Raw genomic sequence first — 15,161 nt, 5'->3', positions numbered from 1 at the left:
ATTCTGATGGATGGTAGAGCTTTCTCTCACGAACATAAAAAAAGTACGCTTCACAGGGTTTTTACCACCAAGTGCATGGGAAGTCTTGTATCTGACAGACTCACTCTCATAACTCCCAAGACTTAGGTGGGATTTGAATCTCTACAATGGCACTTTTCTCTCTCAGTCAAAGGCTTTGTACTCATTTGTGAAAAGCCTGAAGGTAGGAAAAAGGAAATCGATTGAATTTTGGAGGTTTTATAAATGCTCTGCAACTTTTTCCTTTGTCTGTCATCAACTTTTTGATGCAGATGTATTTCAGAAATTTCATTGGCCGCTTTCTCCCCCTGCTGCTTTTTGGGTGCATTTTCAAAGAGAGTGGATGGAAAAGGGGAGCTGGAAAATTCATAGGTGTAGTAGGACCTACTTCAGCAGAGAATCGCTTTCCTATTGGATCACTTTGCTATTTCTTAACTCAGTGACATAGTGAAAGACCGGATGAGAATCATTTGTTTTTAAGGCCAAAGGAAATGGAAAAGAAGTGAAATTGAGGCGAGCGTAAATGAGCTTGCACTCTAATCTCTTCAATGCTTCTTTAAACTTGTGTGTGTATGTAGGGGAGGGAGAGAGGGATTTACATGTCCTGACTAGCCTTTGTTGCTGTTTTTAGGATGTAGCCAGCTCTGCTAGTGGATGGCGACTGTTGTAGGTACAGCATGCGTAGAGTCATTTATGACATGGTCTGAAACTTGCACTGAGCACGTGGCATCTCTGACTCTGTGGGTCTAGAAGGAGGGCTTGGGACACCATTGACTTGACTCGGGAAACCTGAGGGCTGATTTTTTTTAGACCAAGATAGTTTCTGGGCTGTTACAGACCCAGTGTGATAGGGTATCTTGTGGCCCATTCAGAGGCTCAGCTGTCCTAAGGAAAAGATTGGAACCTTTCTAGTCCATAGTCATTCGTTTTCCAAAGGTTAAAAACAATAGGTGATTGCATACTGTGTTCCATAGATGTTTACCAAAGCCTTAATCCTCTACCAGGACTAAAAGCAAATGTTAGCAAATGTTAAAAACAAATTTTGCTCCCCGCCAAACTCCAATTAAAATATTTTTGCCTGTAATTAAGTTTGGGCTTCTCGAAGAATGAGTACTATACAGAAGAGATTTATTATCACCAGGTGTTACGCATAGAAATATACTATCCTGAGTTCTAAAGTCGTTTTGAAAAAAAGGGGCTTGGTTTTCTTTTGAAATATTGTTTTCCACAGATAACAATGATATTAAATTATTTGGTCTCCTCATTTATTGTTTGGGTAGAAAATGCAGATTTTGTGTGTGTGTGTTTTACAAGCTTTCTTTAACATAAGTAGCAGTTTCTGGTAAGGTAGTATTGCTATGCATTTGCATTATTATAGAATTAAATTATGGATTCTGTCACTCAAAAGAGAATGCTTTATAAATCAAGTAAAATCTCATAACTAAGATAAATAAGTTTTTAAAATCTATGCTGCCTCATATTCCACACTTTAGTTTTATAGCCCAACTTATGTACTTTTTAAAGTGTACTTCTCTTTTTTTTCCATTTCTGTGTACTGTTTTTGCTTTGTGAAAATGTCATTAGTTTTCCAAGAAAAAGCTTAAGAAAAGTTATTACATGTAAAGGACGGTAATGTCAAAGCACAAAGGCAGGTAGTAATTCTTTATCTGTAGATTGGCAGGAAATGTGCCAAATACACCGTGTTGTCTCCCTCCCTTCCTTCCTCCCTCCTCTCTGATTGCATTCAATGTAAATGATGTTAAAACTCTAAATTATAACAAATGGTAAAATTGCAATGTTTTCCTTTTTTCTTAACTGATCTATTGTTTGGAATTCCTGAATATAAGAGACAGTCTTCATTATATAGCTTTTTTTGGAGGAGGGTTACAAATTGTGTACCTCCTAAATGTTGTGTTTGCCACTTGTCTGGAAAAGCTATCAAGGTGGGTTTGCGATCCCAAGGCAATGCTGCTCAGCAGGTGCCTAATTTCTTTTTCACTGCTGCTAGTAACTGTCCCAAAGCATGGGAACTGGAGCAAGGGTCCTAAATGTGAGTATGCAGGAAGAGGAGAAATAGTGTAAGGGGAAGGAAGGTCAGGAGTAAGCTATTTAGACTTGGTTAGGGGGCAGGATTTCCAAATGCAGCTGCACTTAGTGATAAAAAGAACTGAAATAAAGAAGAGGGCTCACAGGCAGAGATAGAGATTTAAGATCTGGGCAATTGCTGTGATACATGAAACTTTACGAGAATTTCATTTCTCCAGGGAAAAGAGATTGGAGGAGAACAGAGGAGTTAGGGCTGAACCTTGGGGAAATCTCTAATGTTAGGGTGTGGGAGGAAGAGAAACCCAAAGTATAAAGTAGCATGCTTGGCTGTGGAAGCCACCAAGTGTCACTGCTTCTCCCATGCTGTTAATTCTGAGCCAGATAACCTCAGTTGTGCTGGGTGGAGGGTGAAAAATCTAGGGACTAAAATCCTTGTGACTATCTTTGCCTTGGTTCGTGTCGTGGTAAGTGTAAAAAGAAGCTTATATTTTCTCTTAAGGGGCACATTAACAGGAAAAAACTCTCCATTACTGTGATTTTTAGCACATATAACGATTTCCCTACAGTCCTTAGATGTGCTGAAATTATGTAGCTATTCCTAGCCTACTTTTATGAATTCAGGAAGATTGGGTCAATACCGTTCTTAACTCTTACTACCAATAAATTCTTCCTTTTCCGGAATGTGCAGAGAAATGTAAATGTACGTTGATACTAAGATACTATTTGATTTTATAAATCATTTAATTCGATTAAAAATAAATTGCTCAGTGAGAGAAACATAAGGACCAACCTGACAGAAAACAGTACTGGCTTCTTTAGTTTCTCAAGCCGTGTTTTAAGTTCTACTCAGCTTCTTGCCTGGGCAGGTAAAATAATAGAGCCCCCTCGCCCCAGCGATCTAATATTTAAAAGAGAAGTTGCAATGCATCTAGTTTTGCATTGTCAGGGAAAAAAAATTTCTCCTCTACCCTTGTAAGTTCCTCTGGCTAGTCTAAGAATTAAATTGACATGACAAAGATTAACAAGAGAAAGTAAAATTGAATGATGTGCGTATGGGAAACCCAAAGATATGAAGTTTGCTGACAGGCAATTGAGGTTTATATGCCATCCTGAGCCAAGGAGAAGGGGACAAGGGTCTGGGAGTTCAAAGGAAAGGAAGGTAATTCACAACAAGAATGAAAAGAATAAATGTTTGGTAAACAAATGTTTGCTGGGCCATCCATAAACAATGCGACCCAGAGAGGACTTTGATGAAACCAGCATTGGTAAGTTTTCCCGTCTACCACGCCTACCTCATGTTCTTTGTAGAGATCTCTGGTGATAGCTCTCCTTCCTGGAACAGACTCTTTGTCTGAATTCTTTAGGCAGTTAAAGGGGAAGTACAAGAAAAACTTCCTCATGCCAAAGAGACACATTTTGGGGTGGCAGAGTTTCCTCTAGCATTCTATATAGCTCTGTAAAGTTTTGAATGACACCTTGATGTTCAGTGAAATGACAGGAATGCTTTAATAACAAGATAACTAAATATGGAGAAGTGATTGTGTAAAATATTTAGACATCATAAATAAGCAAAATTTATAGCATGTGTTGAAAACACTTGATGAACTAACTCATTTTCTCCTCGGAATTCAAGTGGCCTAGTAACTTGCACTCTTGGGTTCAAAAAAAACGTTGCTTTTTTGCTCCACCCCTCCCTCCAATAAGCTCATGCCCTGTAAAGAACTTTAGCATCTATGGGAAGAAGAATTGCTTGCAGTTGCACTTGTCTTAAAAGGATTATGGTGAACCTAAAAGGATTATTGGTGCAAATGAGAGAATCATTAGCTGCCTTGTGTGGTGCTCGTGAGTTAAACACAAAAACAGGTCACATTTGACAATGTGATAAATACCTGTCCAGTGACATCCTTTGCTACCCCATAGTAAACACCATAATTAGCAGCCGTGTCAGCATTTAGGCAACACCAAAGGCATGTTTGATTCCACAGGACTGACATATTATCCTGTCTGGAAGTGCTTAAACCACCAATAAAACATCAATAAACAAATTGATAAAACAAAAATATAGATAAGTTAAAAATATTTTACATTGTAAACGTACCTCGATGTATATCAAAGTAGAGCAGAGAAACTGGCTAAGAGAATGAGTTCTGGAATCAGACTAACTGGGTTTTAGTTCTGCTTTTGTCTCTTTTTAGCTGCGTGAGCTTCTCTTAGTCTCAGTTTCCTCAACCGGAAGATGAAGATTATAAGAGTATCAACCTTAGAGGGTTGGTATGAAGATTGAATAAGTTCATTCATGTAAAGTACTAATTACAGTACTTCACAGATACGAACAACTTGATAAATCAACTTTTATTATTTTCTTAGCCAGACCGCATTTCTGGAAATATTAATGAAAATTCGTCTGATTCTTCCTTTTTAGGGTCGGTGTGCTAGAGAGAACTGCAAGTACCTTCACCCTCCTCCACACTTAAAAACGCAGCTAGAAATTAATGGACGGAACAATCTGATTCAACAAAAGACTGCCGCAGCCATGTTCGCCCAGCAGATGCAGTTTATGCTCCAAAATGCTCAGATGTCATCACTTGTAAGTCACAGCTTTGTCTTTGAAAAATTGTGTTTATGTGTCTTTTTTTTAAAAGAAGATATATGTACATTGGAATAACCTTGCAGGGCCTGTGGGAAGTTAGTTACAGAAGAATTTAGGATACAAGCTACTGTGTTGACCCTACAAAGCTGTTGTGCATTTGAAGGGAGCAATCAGGTGCACTGGATTTAGAACCTGGGTTGCATTTAAGCATGAATTCAGTTTATAGAAGAATATTAATAAACGAGCAGGGGCATTTTAAGATGAGGAGGAGGTTTGTTTACTATTACATGTAAACCTTTGAATTCTAGGATATTAATTCAAACAAATTTCCTTGCTCTTTGATGGTGGTTTTCTTGTTACTTTTTAATAGGCTTTTTATTTTTAAATAATTTTAGATTTAAAGAAAAGTTGCAAAGTAGTACAGAGAGTTCCCATAATACCCTTCACTCAGTTTCCCCCACTGTTAATATCTTATATTTCCATGGTATATTTGTCAAAACTAAGAAACTGATATTTGCACATTACTGTTAACTAAACTTCAGACTTTATTCAGACTTCACCAGTTTTTCCATTAGAGTACTCTTTCTGTTCCGGTGTCCATCCAGGGTACTACAGTGCATTTATTTGAATTCTATCTCCCCTCTCTCCTCTGGTCTGCGACCGTTCCTCCGTCTTTCCCTATTTCCCATGACCTCAATAGTCTTGAGGAATATTAACCAGGTATTTGATGGTAGTTTTAGCTTAACCTAGCACCGGAGTTTCCCTTTGCAGAAATTAATAAGACTACGGTGTCATTCTAGTCCAGTGTCTAATATTTTGTGGATCAGTGAGTTTAAGTGGATCCTTTAACAAGTAATTTTGTCCTATTGAGAATTCATCTTGTCCTGATACCTTAAAATATAGAGTTGCAATGTGGTCTTAGACCTTTCAGGAGGAATCGAGAACCGTCCCTCTTCTTCTGAGTTCTTCGAGCTCTCAAATTTAGTTCATTGGTGTCTCATTCTAAATCCAACTGGCCTGCTTCCTTTAAACCATTAATGAGATACTAATTTGAAAGAGTTATATTATTTTTATTTGCTACCCATTTCATCAGTGACTATGCAATAAACACACTGAAAGCTGAATGATATACAGTATTTAGATGCAATGAAAATATGGGAGTGGGTCAGTCTGCTCTCACCAGAACCTATCCCATTATAAAGTTGATTCTCAGAATTCAAGGAGATCTCTGTGGATAGGGCACCTCCTAACTGGTACATCTTTATAGATACTGCAAAAAACAGGAGGTGGGGCATTAATGAGGCACTAAAATTTTGCACCATGGTATTCTTTTTCCAGGATATCTAGACAAATTTAAGTAAAATAAATAGATTTCATGTCCTATACTGTTAGTTTGCCAAAACATTTGCCTTGAAACTCAGTGCTGATTAATTGCATTATAAATTAGTTCCCAGAAAGTCACCAGTGAGCTCCTCAGAGCTCCTCTTTGACCTTCAGTAATACTTTACATAGTTGAACTCCTCCTTCAAACTCTTGCCTGGGGTTTTACACCCTGAAGTATTTCAGTTCCTCCCTACTTCTAAAGGGATGGGGAAGAGAAAGTCTTCTAGAAACTGAGAATAGTATGAACAAAGCCACAGAGAAATGAATGTGCTTGGTGAGTCCAGAGAATGTGAGTAGATGAGTAATAAAGCAAGGGAGTTTTTCACCCACTGTTAGCTACTCTCGGCCTCTCGTGGGATGCCCCAATTTCAGACTGAGCAAAAAATAGAAAACAGATTTTATCATACACCTGAGCCCAGCATTTCCTATAGACCTGGAACATGTATCTTTTCATAGGTCAAGAGACAGCATCAGAGCACAATCAAATGCCCTGTTTCAGGGAATCAGAGAGCAAGGCCTGGGATAAAATAGGGGCAAAGACAGAAGGCTGACTATTCACCTTCTTATTCAGCTTCCAGTAGAGTCTCTCCATTCTAAGTCTCAACCCTTTGTGCATCATTGATCATGCTGGCTCTTACTGGGGAATAGGGAGTGGCTTTTTTAGAGTTCAATGTGAGATCCATTGAGTTTTCTGGCCTCTTGTGCTTTCTAATTTGAGTCTCCAGGCTTTCTATAATAGAATATAGTTCCTTCTTTTTTTCAATGAGGGTAATTTCAGATTTCATCCTGCAGAACATGACTGATATGACTCACAAGAGTAAAATTTATTTTATAGCATATCACAAAATACAAAACATTGCTTAGAAGACCCCAGGGAACGATTGGAAATTGCTTTTCTACCTTGTAGATTATTGAACAATAGCTGTTGTGATGTGATAAACTGATAAAAGATTAATTTTTGCAGTTACTTTGTGTACAAACTAACCCTGAGATGTTTGATATGATCCTCTTTTGTGATCTTGACAGCTGCTTTGTAGGCATGTTGTAATTGAGCTAGTGTGAGCAATTTTAAGTGACATTTACCAGTCTGATTTGAAAGAAATATTCTTTATTATGGATCTTGTTATTGCTATAGAAGTAATGTATGATTTTGCTTAATTTCTCTGGTACTTACTCTCCCTAAACAACTCTATCCCTTTTAACCACACCCCTCCACCCAATAATCTGATTCTTTTCTCTAAAATAGTCAAGCTTTTGTTTAAATTTCCAGTCTTGATGTTTGTATGATTGCATATGAAGACCCATTTGGTATCACTGGCTGGTACTTCAGGTCTTTCCACAAAGCATACTTTGGTCTGTTTCTAGGATACCAGGAAGGTATATCTGCTTTTGGAAAACTGAGTATGGTTTGCCTATTATAAGCCCCCGGACAAAGGGAATGTCAACCTAAATGGGATGGTAGCTAGAGAACAGATTCTGTTTGGTGTGACTGAACAATGACTAAAAGCCACACCTAGTCAATTTGGGTGGAATGCTTGCTGTAGCAGGCAAGTTTGTTGACTGTATTTAACAGGTCTGAATTGACATTTGCTAGTATAAAATTCCACCTCTGGAAGCTTTTGTTAGCTTTATGGAGGAAATTTAGCAAGTGAGACAAAGGGTGTGACTCCCTAGTATTTTTCAATGCAGTTTAAGAGAAATAGTTTCTGATGTTCACAGAAAAAAATTGTAGGTTTAAGAACTCCCCTTGGCATAATTAGGAGGCAAACATGAGCACTGTGGAAGAATTTTAGGAAAAGTAGTCACACTGAATTACTCTCAAGCAAAGCTAATGTTTTAAAATTGTAATTTCACAAGTAGGAATTTTCATTATAGGGAGGAAGGACTCTCGCTGCTGGATGTGATGTGTGTATAAAGTTGATAGGATGTTAGAAGGTTATTAAAATATTTTTGACTTAGACATTTTGCATAGTCTAGACCTGTCCATATCTAGTAAATTCCTTTAGTTTCTCTCTTTGAATGTGGTGATTCACATGGAAGCAGTTCTTTACACACAGGTGAACTTGACCCAGTCAAGTATATTCAGCAGATGATTTATATAGAGGGTATTGGCTCAGCACATTTGAGTAAGCCATTGGGGTGTGCCAAATCCTCTGGTCGGCTGGGTTTTTCATGGCTTGCATTCCTGTGGCCATGTGATGATGTTCCAGACCACGTAGGCTGCAAACATGGGCTTCACTCCAGGCTTTCCCTTCATCTCAGATAGAATCACCTGAGATCTGTCTGGACCCTCCCCATTTTTAACATGTTTTTATAATTCTATTTAGCAAATACATTTATCATAATCAAGCTTTATGTTTAGCTGACATTAATATAGTAAGAATGAAGGTGTTGTAACACTTCAGAACCAAAAAGGGAAAATACAGGAAATTCCAGTAGATAGGAGGAAGGGAGATATACTAATAAACGAATAATATCATTATTTTTAGACTCCGCTGTTTTTCATATTTTTCTTCTTTTATCAAGTAGGAGCTATAATGTATTAGAATAGCCCCCTCTATCCTTGGGGGATACCTTCCAAGACCCCCAGTGGATGCTTGAAATCATCGATAGTACCCAACCCTACATATACTATGTTTTCCCCTATACATACGTATTTGAGGTGTGACTGCAAAACCAGCACGAAATTCTTTTTCGTTCTTCCCAATTTCACGCATAGAAGATTTGTTCTTACCATAGATCTTAGCAACCTCAGCATACAATCTTTTTCTTTCCTAAGTTGAGAACTTTCACCTTTTCACTTAAGGGAAGCACTTTACAGCTTTTCTTTGGCATATCCGAATTGCCAGCATCACTCCCCTTGCACTTTGGGGCCATTATTCAGTAAAATAAGGGTAACTTGAACACAAGCGCTGCGATACCATGACAGTTGATCTGATAACCCAGAGGGCTGCTTAGTGACTGACTACCAGGTGAGTGGCGTATACAGCATGGATCCACTGGAGAAAAGGATGATTCATGTCATGGGCAGGATGGAGCAGGACGGTGCGAGATTTCATCACGCTACTCAGAACAGCGTGCGGTTTAAAACTTATGAATTGTTTGTTTCTCGAATTTTCCATTTAATATTTTGGGACTGCAGGTAACTGAAACCTTGGAAAGTGAAATCATAGATAAGGAGAGTCTACTGTATATTATTCTATGAAACTTTGGACTAGGAGAGTTTTAAGTGAATAGAAGTAAAATTGCAAAATATTTATTTACTTTTTAATTTTTGAAAACGTTAAGTAGTTAGATGATTTAGTTTGTTGTTAGTGCTGTCCAGGGGATTCTGACTCCTAGTGGCCCTGTGTACAGCAGAACAGAACCCTGCCCAGTCTTTTTGCACCACCTTCTCATCTTTTGGCATTATGTCAGACATGCTCTGCCACTCTTCACTGGGTTTTCTCGGCCAATTTTTCTGAAAGTGGGTGACCAGGTCCTTCTTCCTAGGCTTTCTTAGTCTGGAAGCTGCACTGAAGGCTATCCGCCATGGGTGACCCTCCTGGTATTTGAAATACCAGTGGCAGTTTCCTGACCAGGGCCCCAGCGATGAGAGTGCTGAATCTTAACTGCTAGAACAGCATGGCTGGCTCGGTGATTTAATAGTTAAAGACAAAAAGATAGTATCGTTCCCTCATCAAAATATATTATACATTTTGCATAGTCATATCAGAGTTATGGTTTTTCTAGTTCACATAAACTAACTTTGATTGAAATATTTATGCAGTCTCCCTGTTGTCATGGCTCTCTTATTAAAGATTATCATGAAAAAGGTGGGCACAGGGGCCAGCCTGGTGGCGCAGTGGTTAAATTTGCACGTTCTGCTTCAGCGGCCCAGGGTTCCAAGGTTTGGATCCCGGGTGCGGACCTATGCACCACTTGTCAAGCCATGCTGTGGCAGGAGTCCCACATATAAAGTAGAGGAAGATGGGCATGAATGTTAGCTCAGGGACAGTCTTCCTCAGCAAAAATGAGGAGGGTTGGTGGCAGATGTTAGATCAGGGCTAATTTTCCTCAAAAAAAAGAAAAGGTGGGCACAACATTTTGTAGATTTCATGGAAAAAAGACTCTGTCCATATTCCAGGTTACCAGTCCCATGGTCAGTACAGAAATTATAGTGTATTTTAATGAAAGTTCTTCAGTGGGTTTCTTAGTTTACCTACTCGAGAAATGATAAATGATGACATTTAGCTCTTTCATCTTGATGTGATGACTTTAAATATTTTGTAAAGTGATTTTTACAAAATGTTCAAGTCAGTAGATGACAGGCATTATGTAATTATAAGGTTAATATGCTCTTAATATAATTATACTGTCATTATCCTGTGAAGTTCCCCATTGACTAAGGTTGACCAAATCACATCACAGGAGTGCATGAACTGATACCATGAGCCCAAATTTTCATCTGGAGTTTACTCCATTTTCTGAAAGATTAGACAATATTTTACTTTTAGATATAACAACTGAAGCCTGACATTATTTATGTGTTAAACAAATTGTTCCCAGGGGTAGACTTGCCCTGAGGTTAGTGAAGGCTCAGGGCCCCTCATTTGCATAGTCTTCTTCCAAGGCCCTGGGAGGGGCCCCAGCAGTGCTTTACAATGTTTGTAAAATTTGCAAAAGGTATTTGTGTATTCTTTGTTCTTAAGGCTCCCCTCCCCCACTGCACTGCCTAAGCTCCAGGCCCCACAGATCCTGGATTCACTCCTGATTGCAATTACTGGTCCAAAGTAGCATAGGTATTCGGGTCCTTTCCCCAGGCTGTGTGTGTCACACAACTTAAAGCTCCTTTTAGTAAAACAAAATAAATCACACCAGCCCTAGATTTGCTGCCTCTCCCCGACTCTGTTAATATGCATCGTGAAATCTGTTTTCTCAAAAGTTAAACGAAAATGCTACACTTTTGCAACCAAACAGAGGGCATTTGTACATGATGTCTTTTCCGGTGTCCAGTTTCTTTGATAGTAACAAATCTCAACATTCTTCCTTTATCCTCCCTCATATGTTCCCATGAGATAAATCAAACGTAATCTCCTCTCAGCCCATTTTGTGTCCTTCTCCTCTGGGGCTGGTTAGCTCAGTTGGTTAGAGCCTAGTGCTAATGAGACTATGTGGGCCCGTTAGCTTCTCTGTTCTTGGTTGCAGTCTGAGCTCCAGCCGGCTCCCTCAAAATTGCTTGCTGTTGTAAGATGAAGGCAGGAAGTTTGGAGGGCTCTATGAAAATCTTTTTCATTGATGGAGGGTAAGCAAAACAACAGCAGTAACAAGAAACAAAACCAATGCCTGCCAGTCTCACCTATAAAGGATTTTGTTTTTCTGGACAAAACCATGCCCTTGCTCAGATCAATATAGTTTGGGAGTTTGTCACAGAGAAGGCCATCGAGAGACCTAGTGTAAAACCTGTGGTTGCCCCCTGCGCCTGATAATAATCTTAAGATTAAACCGATCCCCCAAACAATCCTAACTTGCCATAATATCCTTTATGGATCTGCTAAATATTTTAATCCCTTCTTTACCTGATCTCCTCTCTTAAACCATTCTGTGGATATCAGTCATGTTAACAATTCACTAGTCCCCTTGAACCACACATTTTGTAATAAAAGGTTGCATATTTTGGTCTGTGGTATCACTAAATCTTTTTCTCAGAGCTCTTCTGGTACTGATTTAGCCCCTCCAAGTAAAAAATGCCCACGTACATATGTGTGTGTATGTGTGCACACGCACACGCACATGTAGGTGTGTATAAAGTACCCTGTGCTTCTCATACTGTTGGATCCAGCATTTCACATCTATATCAAAAGACAGTTTGAAAGTGGCCTTCTGCTTAAAGTCTTCCTCAGCAGAGAGCAAAACTGATGGATTTATTCAATCTTTCTGCACTCCTTTTGATCCCTGAGTGTTTTTTTTTTTGTGCTGTGATTCTGAATTGGATTTTTCTAACCGGCAAACCTAAAAGGAATCAACGGCTTAGGAATCCCTTTTCATTCAATTCAGTAAATATTTATTTGAGCATCTACTCTGTGCCAGCATTTAAAATAGTAAGAGGTGGATAAAAAGATCAACTAGAAACAGTCTCTACCCTCTAGGAATGTATGATTTAACAGTAGTAAGATGGTGAATTAATGTGTTTGTGATCCCCTTAATTTCTGATTTGTCCCTGCTCCTCTGTATTTTTATAGCTTTTGGCTTTTCTTTTTTTTTCTCCGTAGAGTTCTCTTTCTATTAGCCATGCAAGGTTTTGTTTTGATTTGTTTTGTTGTTTTCGTGGTGGTAGTGCTTGCTTGTTGAACATCCGATCGTTGTAACCCTTAGCATCCATTTATCCTGGACTCGCATTGTGATGTTTATAGGCTCCAGCCTTCCTGTGGGTTCTTTGCTTTTCTCAGCTCTTGACATTCCCCACCCCCCAAATTCATATTTTCTTTCATACCATTTGTTAAAATTGAGTAACCACTTGATTTTCTTTTATACTTTCCCTTTCCTAGTGGAATACTGAAGTTAATTGAATTGTCATTATTACTGCATGGTGGTTCACCAACAAATAATTTTTAGGTCATTCTTGTTCACTTCTCAGGAACAAAGTTAAAATGGCCTTGCCCATCGAAGGGAGAAGTCATTGGCCCTCTGCTAGATTCTTGCCTCTAGGAATCATCTGTGCTTATGCTGATCTGTGTTTGGGTACTCCTTCATAACTCCTGGCCTGCTTTGCAGCTTCTCCACCAAATACAGGCAGATCCAAACCATGATTTACCCTCTCTTGCATGCTATGGTGTACACCTTTGATACCCACAGTAACCTATTGATCCTTTGCCTAACTGCTCACCTTCAATGCTTCTCTGATTAATAAGGGCAGAAAAGCCAGGTCTGGGTGAGAACAACTATTCACTTTTGACCCTTGAACTTATTTTTTTTTCTTAGCTCTCTTGGGCCACAGTGACTTATTCATTAACAAGTATGATTAGTACATAAACACCACTATCAGCTTGCGTCTGTTTATAAAGTTCACTCTCAATTATTGAGGGACCAATTAACTAGTCTGGAGGTTATGTGGATCTCCTGCAGTGTGCCTTTTGGCCACTTCAGTTTCCGCAGAACATCACTCAAAGAGTGTGGAGATGACCAAGCAAAACCTGTGAAACAAAGATTATTCAGTTGTGATCCATGTGAACAGTTAGTAAAGTCTGATAGAAACTAAAATTATACATTTCAATGTGTTTTGGGATTATCTAAGGATAGAAACATGCATGGTAACAGTGAAAGGGGCTTCCTTTTCTGCTACATAAATGCTTGTAAATGAGTAATAAAATTAAGGTAATAGGAGTGCTAGTAAAAGTTGAGTGCTATTTTCCTGGTTTTAAAATCAAGTCAACAAACTGTTACCAAATGTTTACCATCCTATACAAGAAAATGTTTACTCATCCACCATTAGACAGGAGCTCAGAGAGGGAAGGTGAGGCCTCTATTATGTTGACTTCAGGCCAGGATTAGCTGAAGTGACAAAGTATTTTGCATTCATCCAACAATAATCATGACTGACCTTGATATTATTACAGTAGCTACGAATACATCTAGGCTGTTGAGGAAACACAAAGATTGACTTAGCATAAACTTTAACTTTTACTTCTTTATACTAGCTTGAGGAATAACCCATTTTAAGTAATAAGTCAATGTTCCCAAAATGTATGCTTAAACCAGACGTATTTATTTGAGTCATAGTTTTTCATTGAATTGTATTATTATTCAAAGGTGCTTCAGAATCCTTTAAGACCAACATTTGGTGGCTCCTAAAATTTTGCCTTCATGGGATTCCATCTATCTCCCCATTCTTAGTCACTGAGTAGTTATTGTTCTATAAATGAATAGTTGAGAACCCTAATTTTAATAACTAGAGGAACATTTTAGTGAATTCTTTAGTATTGGTTTCTAAAGCCAAACTTTTTCAACTTGTGGACTCTTGCCACAAGTGTTAAATTCATGTTAATAGAATTAGGTATAATTAGTGCTTTACTCCAGAAACTGATAGAGTGCTGAATTCTTTGGAATCCTCTGGAACAAGGGTCAGCAAACTTTTCTGTAAATGGCTAAGTAAATATTTTAGGCTTTGTGAGACAAGAGGAAAAGCTGAGGATATTGTTTAGGTACTTGTATAACAAGAGAGAAAACAAATATCTACAACTTTTTGCAAGACAGGTCTACTAATAAGCACAGTGGAATTTATTTATGGATATTGAAATATGAATTTCATATAATTTTCATGTGTTGTGAGATATTATTCATCTTTTATTTTTTCAACCATTTAGAAATATAGAAACCATTCTTACCATTCTGGCCATACAAAAACAGGGTGGGTCAGATTTGGCTCAGGGGCGGTAGTTTGCCAACCATTTCCCCAGAACACAAACTCTTAAACAGTAGGTTGTCCAGAAGCCCATGCCAGGGGTGAGTTTCACTGAGGTCCTTGAACTTCCTGAGATCACACATAATATTTTGTGCACACATGAGTTTTTCCATGGACGGAGTCCACAGCTGTCATCCGACTCTCTGAGAAGTGCAGGACTCAAAAGACATTAGAGGCCTCTGTTCTAGAGGCCATGCATTGATTTTGAGGAGGCATTGCCTAAGGCCCTGATAGTTCCTAGGTCCTGTGCAAGTCACTGTGAACTCATGGGAATTCCTACCCCACGAGCTGATACTACTAGAGACACTGAGAGTAAAGAACTATCTAGGTGATCTTTTTATTCATAAAGTCAGTTGTGTCCACCATTTTGGGTGGTTTTCTAAGACTCAGAGAAAGATGAAGATCCACACCTCTGGTTCTAGGAGGAAAAGCTTTCTCATATTTTTAAACATTTAGTAAATAATATAGGTTCGAGTGATTATCTGAAACATATTTAAGCGTCCAGACTGTTTCATGATATAGACAGAAATCAGATTCAACTTGTTAGGAGCCTTTTTCTTTTGTAAATATTACCCCACATATGGGTTCACGTTAGCTCGACAGACATCAAGGGCTGCAATATAGGTATAGACAGGATTAAAGTTGCTTACTAAAGCTGAATGTGTGAGCTTGCAGGCTGCTTGA

The 15,161-nt window shown here is 38.6% G+C and overlaps 1 protein-coding gene across 50 annotated transcripts in view; it reads left to right on the top strand.

The window, feature by feature from the left end:
* The window catches only part of MBNL3 (muscleblind like splicing regulator 3), a 169,350-nt gene that overhangs the window by 102,189 nt on the left and 52,000 nt on the right, over positions 1-15,161 (top strand). For 46 of the 50 annotated variants that reach the window (XM_070604975.1, XM_070604973.1, XM_070604972.1 and 43 more), the window contains one exon: positions 4,487-4,651. In XM_070604975.1, coding sequence (XP_070461076.1) covers positions 4,487-4,651 — 165 coding nt within the window. Of the gene's footprint in view, positions 1-4,252; positions 4,332-4,486; positions 4,652-15,161 lie in introns of those variants that run through there. The other 4 variants (XM_070605013.1, XM_070605007.1, XM_008530471.2 and 1 more) reach the window with 2 other exon arrangements.

The sequence above is a fragment of the Equus przewalskii genome, chromosome X (genome assembly GCF_037783145.1).
Source record: "Equus przewalskii isolate Varuska chromosome X, EquPr2, whole genome shotgun sequence".
NCBI lineage: Eukaryota > Metazoa > Chordata > Mammalia > Perissodactyla > Equidae > Equus > Equus przewalskii.
This window is presented reverse-complemented; position numbering and strand designations above follow the sequence as displayed.